Source organism: Diachasma alloeum, unplaced genomic scaffold, assembly GCF_001412515.2.
Source record: "Diachasma alloeum isolate Michigan unplaced genomic scaffold, Dall2.0 Dall_scaffold_00280, whole genome shotgun sequence".
NCBI lineage: Eukaryota > Metazoa > Arthropoda > Insecta > Hymenoptera > Braconidae > Diachasma > Diachasma alloeum.
Window position 1 is genome coordinate 547,671 of NW_021680419.1, and position 7,427 is coordinate 555,097.

General features: G+C 35.5%; 1 protein-coding gene across 1 annotated transcript; it reads right to left on the bottom strand.

The window, feature by feature from the left end:
* Positions 1-1,577: 1,577 nt before the first annotated feature.
* LOC107038415 (tetraspanin-33) lies at positions 1,578-6,497 on the bottom strand. The gene is made up of 5 exons (XM_015257516.2): positions 6,018-6,497; positions 5,750-5,953; positions 4,978-5,151; positions 3,977-4,108; positions 1,578-3,894 (listed from the first exon to the last, which is right to left on the bottom strand). The coding sequence occupies exons 1-5, from the start codon at positions 6,102-6,104 to the stop codon at positions 3,658-3,660; spliced, it is 834 nt and encodes a 277-aa protein (XP_015113002.1). The 5' UTR covers positions 6,105-6,497; the 3' UTR covers positions 1,578-3,657.
* Between the last annotated feature and the right edge of the window lie 930 nt (positions 6,498-7,427).

The window sequence follows — 7,427 nt, forward strand, 5'->3', positions numbered from 1 at the left end:
AAATGGGAGAAAAAATAAAGGGAAAAAAGTGAAAATTCAGTCGAGGAATCTCTATAGTTTTATAGAGAGATGAAATTCTAGTGATTTTTTCGTTAAAATAATTTCTAGTGGTCATTTTCTGTAAAAAAACGCGCAATAAAGCTGCGGAATTCTTGAGTAAAATCCAAAAACTCATAAATTTTTTTATAGAAATCCAATAGAATTTTCTGTAGAACACTGATTCACTGTTAAAAAATTACTTCTGAAATTTCAAATGAATAATCTTGAAGTTTCTAACAGTGACTCATTCACACGAAAATTCCATACATTTTGTTCCCGAAAATTTCAAAAATTATTGAAAATTGTGAAAATTCAGGCAACTACATTTCTGAATTTTCAAATTCTTCAGTGGTAAATTTTTTTTTCACGAAATATATATATAATAGGGGAGGATGGGGCAAAACGGTCCCCCTTCAATCGTCAATATTTTCCAATTCAATAGTCCGATTGGGATGAGTTAGAGCTCGTTTTGAAGAATGAAAAATTATCTTCAAAATGAAGTTGAAACTGGGAATTTTCACAATGTCATTCACAAGTTATTGACAATTGAAGGGGGGCCGTTTTGCCCCACCCTCCCCTATATATATTTCACATATATATATATCATCGGTGAAATTAATAAATTCTGTCCTTTTATGGAGACCGATTATTTTCAAAAATTGAAGATGATTCATTGAAAATGAAAAATTCTTTATAGATTCTTTTACTCTACTTCGCTATTCACTTCAATCATTAGTCGAATTCTCTTTGATTCATTATCAATATTTATAAAGTATTCATGAGAAAATGGAATTCAATGAGTTCCATTTCTTCATTTCAACAAATGAATAGATAAGCGCGCGCATAGATCTTGTGCATTAAAAAATAGAGTTCTACCGCAATCATAACGGACATTAAATCATCAATGATGATTAAACTCCGGAATGTTATAATGCATTAACCACGGATCCATTGCATTTCTATTGTTCGTATTTTTCGCATGCCATTGGAGCCCGAGTGCATATCGCGCAACTTCCATCTTGAATGGACCAATACAGCTGCCATCTCGTACGCAAGTGGCATTTCAGGACTGACATAAAAATGCAGTATTCATCGTTGAGTACTATGAAGTATTAATTAACGCATTCTTCAGCTGTTCATTGTTTTACGATGGGTCTCACTGCGGAGGGTCTGATAGGTCACTGCCGCCATCTTGTGGGGACGTTACGAGCTATTGACGATGCCAGTGGAGGACGCGGACTTTGTTTTCTGGGGGATTCCCAGTGCTGGTAGAGAAGATTTCGCGGGAAGCAGTAGAAAGTTGCAGGCGGTAATGCTGGCCTATGATAATCAATTTCCCACTGCACATGCGCCTGTTTCAGACTTATTTATCGGACTTCCGAAACGATTTTGCATCGATTCAAGGTGAATTAAAGTAAAATTCAAAAATAAATGCCGAATGATTCTTAAATGACAATATCAGTCTACCAGTAGATTTAATTTTTATATTTTGGTTCGAAATAAAGTCAAATAGCCCCACAAAATCGCAATTTCATTAATTAATGATTATTAATTGTTTATTAATATCCGTGACAATGTCACTATTACAACAATATACTTGTCCAATAAAAACTAGTAAATATATATTTCCATAATACTAATCCGTAATACCACTTATCCAATTGATAATCTAAGAAATATCACCAAGTGTTTTCACAAAACCAAACTTACCGATAAAAAATCAACTAGTGAGAATCATCGAGACCCATTGGAAAATTAATTAATCAACCAATGTCTGGACAATATTATTGTCAAAGTTTTTTCTTTTTCCGTTAAAAATAATAAACAAGAGATAGCGAGCGTAGAAATGCATAGATTTTGGCACTGGTAATCGTTAACATTGAGTTCAATCAAGGAAATGTGAAATTGAACCGAGTACTCAACGCAAACAATGGAATCATGTGACATTAAAATCTCATACGTAGACAGTTATGTGCGGCAAGTATCATTAATCTTAATGTATGTACATAATCTTTTCGTCGTTCGCGTCTTCATCACAAGCATCACAAGCACTTGGGCTTGAATATTGTTTCGATTAATTACAGATTTTTCATTTCGACTGTTCATCGAAGTCACATGCCTGTTGTCAGTACGAACTAAGCCATTTAGATAAAAATAAATATGGTATTTATTCTTAGAAATTGGTCAATTTCGGTCGGCGTTTTCATTAATTACCTTCATCATTTCATTATTTCTCAATCTAAGTGCAAAAAAGCTTAACAACTAGTCACTTTAAAATCACTATGTCATTTGTATCTTTCAACTACCTGCACAACAACGGCAATCAATGCAGCCGCTCGTTTGTGCGCTTTATTCCCATGGAAAATGGTGCACTTAAATTTACAATTATATAAACATTAAAATGGCTTTCGCAAATGAACAAGCTATATTCACTTTTCATTTAGTACTGCATTATTTCTTTGCAAGTATACTTGTGATATTGTGTTCTAAAGTTTCTAGTGCATGTGAAAAATTCAGGAGAAAATTCAAGCGCATTTTAGCAAACATATTCGACGAAGAAAAATCAATGAGTTCCCAACTTCTCGGCCATTAACGGTCATAAAGGAAATAATTGGGAAAAACCCCATTCTTTCACCAATTGCCAACATTTCGAACGCACGAAGTGTTTTTCATCAGAGCATTAATTTCTTCTATTTTCCAACCCATTAGTTATTTACAGGTTGTAACAGAAATATATAAATCCAAAGAAAATGCAAATGGAGTGGACGTTGCGAATGAACGAGAACGGCTGGAATAATTATAGTAAAAATTAATGAGGTTTGATTTTTTAACGGAACTGACACTTTTGCGATTTAGTCCATTAAAATTCTTCGCCACAAAAATGTGAGGAAGAGCTGCACAACGTTCAACAGAAATCAACAGAAAACAAACTGCATTCCCAATAAAATTCCCTCGCACTCGTACATTCTCTCGAATTTTCTCACACGTTAAATTATCATGAAAAATATTTAATGGCAGTAATTGTACATTGGACACTGAGAATTATCATTTACTCGTTCACGCACGAATTCCTCGAACGAGCCATGAACCTTGCTGAATTTATCGCATATAAAACATATAATTTTCTTCGATTCTCCTGAATAGGGTAGAAAATTATCTATCATTTCGACACAGTGTATCAAAAGATATTCAGCACTACACGTGTATGAAACAATAGCTCGAGACATTGAAATTTTGTCATTGAATTCTAATCGTGACATCTATATCCATACAAAAGGCGAGAAAAAAATGATCCAATTACCCTAAAAATCACACAGAAAGAGATTTGAAAATGTTAAAAATATTGAGAATAGAAAATTGTCATTATGTTGCTAGTCGCTCCTCCTTGCGACCACCGTCGAGATACTCATAAAAATAGTCTCTGAAGTATATTGTTAGTCTTATGAGGGACAATACACATATGACGTAGAGTGAAATGGCGAGGAGTACGAGAACTGCCATACGTGCATTAGCACCAATTTCACTATCGTGTCCATTATGTGCACTGCGACCACTGGCCATCTGCCTCCTAGGATGTGAATCAATCTGATAGCGGTAGGCAGAGGCCTGTGGTCAAGCTCAGGACCTCCAGCGGGCTCGTTGCATCTCAATTTGTCCCTCCAATGTTTTGGCGAGGTAAATAACGAATAGTTGGCTCAATGCAATACCCAGTGCTATGCCTGCTATTGTGTACAGATTGCGTTCAGCCCAACTGCGAACAATTTCTATGCAACCACTTATCCAAATTCTCTTGCCAGCCTCGGATGGGGGCAGCATTTGAATCTGGTAGCCACACATTATGTTCACTAGTCCACTCTGCAACAAGATTTTTTTTTTACTGCGGAATTATCCCACGGGCGGGGGAGAAGCGGATGAGTTTTTTTCATTTTTAACTCACAGAAATGTCTGTTGTATTTATGCAACATGAGAATGGCACTCCACAACTTTCTCGTCCAGGACTTGAGCAATTGAAGTATTCGTTCTTCTGCCAGTCTAGGTAACCCTGTTGACTCAGGCCACAGCATTTGAACTGTGTAAATTAATGGGTCGTTGATAATTAGAGGAATTTGTCGATGACTTTATGCGGAAATTATGGATAGTGTACGGTTTAATCTAATTATTTTGTAAATGGTGATAGAAATCAGGGAAATTCAGGTGTATATGGTTACGTATTTCTTCTTTTTCTCCCTCTCAGCTACTTTCAGGTCCGGTCGTCCCTTTCTTAGTTCTTCTTAATCTTCGTTACTAGTCCGTGGACGTGTTATTCCTTTTTATTATTCATTTCGCAAGAAAATCGTTTAATAAACACTCATTCTTAATTAAATGGCTTGTATTTAACCATATTCTTGAATCTTCAAAAATTTCATGGGTTTTTGTACTTTAAATTGGATTCAAAGTTGATTTTCTAGAAATTAATACTGAACTGTCCGTGAAATTTCAATTTTCTTCTACAGTATTGAAACTTTTTGGGTCAAATTTCCTAAGTACTTTTTGAAAATTTCGATAGACAAATCCATCAAGTCTGGATTTTAGTTCAATTATTTTATGAATGTTGATAAAAATCAGTTAAATTCGGGCAGATATATTCTTGAATTTTTAATTAAGTTTTAATTGAAATTCCGTTGTTTTTTCTCCCATAAACCGAATTCAATGTCGTCCTGCTAAGAATTACTATTCAACTTTCCCCGAAATTTCATTTTTTTTCTGAACTGCTAAAAACTTTTGACTGAAATGTCCAGAATACTTTCTGAAAATTTTCGTCGAAAGACAGTTCCACTGAATTTTGAAGGAATTTCGTCCCCAAAAATTCTTATTCATTGAAAATAAAAAATCATGTGAATGTATTTTTAAATTCCCAATTTCCACTGCAATAAACCCAAACCAAACGCAATTCCTCACCTCTTGCTGTCCAAAATCAATGAAATTCTGTAAATCAGGATCCTCCCTATACGTCTGTATAATCTTATCAGTGAAAGACTCCTCCAGCAGTGACTGAAGGGTATGTGGGAACACAAATCCAACGATTGCAATTCCCATTTCGAACAGAAAGAATGCTAACAGACACCACGAATACTGAAACGAAATCTCAAGTCAGTTACGCTATCATCGACCAAATCGGGCCAAAATGGGCACTCAGAAATTTTCTAAAATATCCATAACTCAGGAATAAATTAATCAATTGAGCTCAGACTGGGCTCATTCCAAAGAGAGATGAATTCATTGGATCAAAGGAAAGAAACTATTCCACTTATGAAATATGGCTGATTTAACTAATAAAGCTCTTCCGAATTTCAAACCAGAAAAATGTTTTCTCAAATATCAAATTAGGAGAGAGTGGGGTAAACTGGACACTTTGGACTTTGTTAAAATCATTCATAACTCAGAAACAAATTTATCAATTGAGCTCAGTTCAGGCTCGTCACAGAGAGAAAGAATTGTTCTTTGTACTGCAAAAAAAAAATTAAATCTCATCAACATTTCAACCCCTCATTAACATTTATAAAAAAGTCAAGTGTCCGTTTTACCCCAACCCCCCTAATTTTTCCCAACATGAATGCAATCTCCAGAACCATGTCATCAGTACTTGAATGGGGTTTCAACACGTGAAAAATATTTTGAATATCCATTTTGCCCCATCGTCCCGTATTATTCCTTTCCCATCTATACTCACAAATTTGAGAAGACAGGTGTTTTCCCTGAGTGCTCCCACACAACCAGCGAAACTAACGATAAAAACAACCCCACCAGCAATGACCATAACCAGCGATATATTGAGCACAACGTCATAGACATTTTCAACTCTAACGGATCCGGTTGTTTGCCATTTGTCGTAAAAGGCGTAGAGTCCCACGCCAATGAGCAGCCCTCCAAAGAGCTAATGACCCACGATTATTAATGACACTTTGATCACAGTAGTGAGTCAAATATTAGTAACTTACCCAGAACACAAAGTTGAGGATGAAGATCATGTACTTGACGCACGAACTGACGTACGTGAAATTGTTTGTGCGTCTTCGGTTGTACATGGTGGAGGAGTCAGGCAATTGGTCTAGTCGTTGAATATTCCGATTTTAATATCTCTTTGCCGATTGCGCTGGGCTGCATATGTGTTACCAAAACGCTTGTACAGAGACACTGTCGAAGGTACTCATTGCCATCCCGACGAACCCCTCAGCCTCCACATGCTCCACAATACCCTCCCCAACGGTGTTTCGTGACTCAGAGGTTGCAATCGCAATTTTAGAGCTGATTTATTTGTAATTATGATAATGTGGGAAACGATACACTACTGTGGGACTTTTGACAGGTTGATTACTGGATTCAGAGGGCAGTCTTCGGATTTATTTTGGCCTGTCGACCCATGATGCATCGCGGGTGGTGGAGCTTTGGAAAACGGTGGTTGGCGTCGCTGGCGGTTTCTTACGAAGTTCTACTTGAGTTCAAATCGTTCAAATGGAGAAAGTGGAACGATTGGTGGCATCAGATGATTAAAAAGGAGAAATTTAAAGGAGCTCTACCCTTAGGCCAGGCTACGCTGTACATTTTGATATTTTTATTTTTTTAATTTTTCAACTAAATTGCATGGAAAAAATTTGAACAAATTCATACCCAATCAGTACTATCTAAATTAAATTCCGCAAAACACTGATATTTTCTCAAACATTTCCCTCTTATAAATAAATACTAAAACTTGTTTGCAAAACGGTGGACTATTTTTTATGAGGTGTCAAAAAAATTCTTGACTTTTTCCAGAGGTATTTGATAGAGAAAATTATCTAGATTTTGATTTTTCGACAGAAATTATTGTGCGTGAAATATACAAATTTTTTTCGCTGTATTTTGATTTTTTTCATATTAAAATGCATGACAAGAAACTTGGAAAATTCTGTAATCAGTTTGTGAGTGTTTTGTACGGTTTTATTGACGTCCAAATGAGTTTCCGATTACCAGATAGAAAAAAAATCTAATTATTTATTCATAGTTAACTTTCTGTTATTGTGCTGTCATTGCATAATTTTTATGGAATTTGGAGCTAAAATGTTTTGAAAATAGATGGGAAAAAATAAATGGCTTTAATGAGCAGTGGATTTCGAACTTGAAACGTTGGCAGAAAGAGGATTATTCAGTAGTTTACTCTACTACTGAGTAAAAATTGCTATGAGCCGCAAAATGGCTTGAAGAAGTCCGAGAAATATAAAAATTCTTGAAAAAAAAACCAACAGACGGGATTACATAAAAAAATCAATATCCACAGTTTTTCCATAAACAAATATTTTAAAAATGCTCAGGAGAGATGCGCAATTTTTAATAAAATTATCGCGAGAAACAAATTTTCTCAACAGAATTTT

Coding starts and splice junctions, on each gene's coding strand:
- LOC107038415 (XM_015257516.2), bottom strand. CDS start 6,104: ATGTACAACCGAAGACGCACAAACAATTTCACGTACGTCAGTTCGTGC. Junction 4,109..4,977: donor TTGATTTTGGACAGCAAGAG/GTGAGGAATTGC, acceptor TAATTTACACAG/TTCAAATGCTGTGGCCTGAG. Junction 3,895..3,976: donor TAAATACAACAGACATTTCT/GTGAGTTAAAAA, acceptor ATCTTGTTGCAG/AGTGGACTAGTGAACATAAT.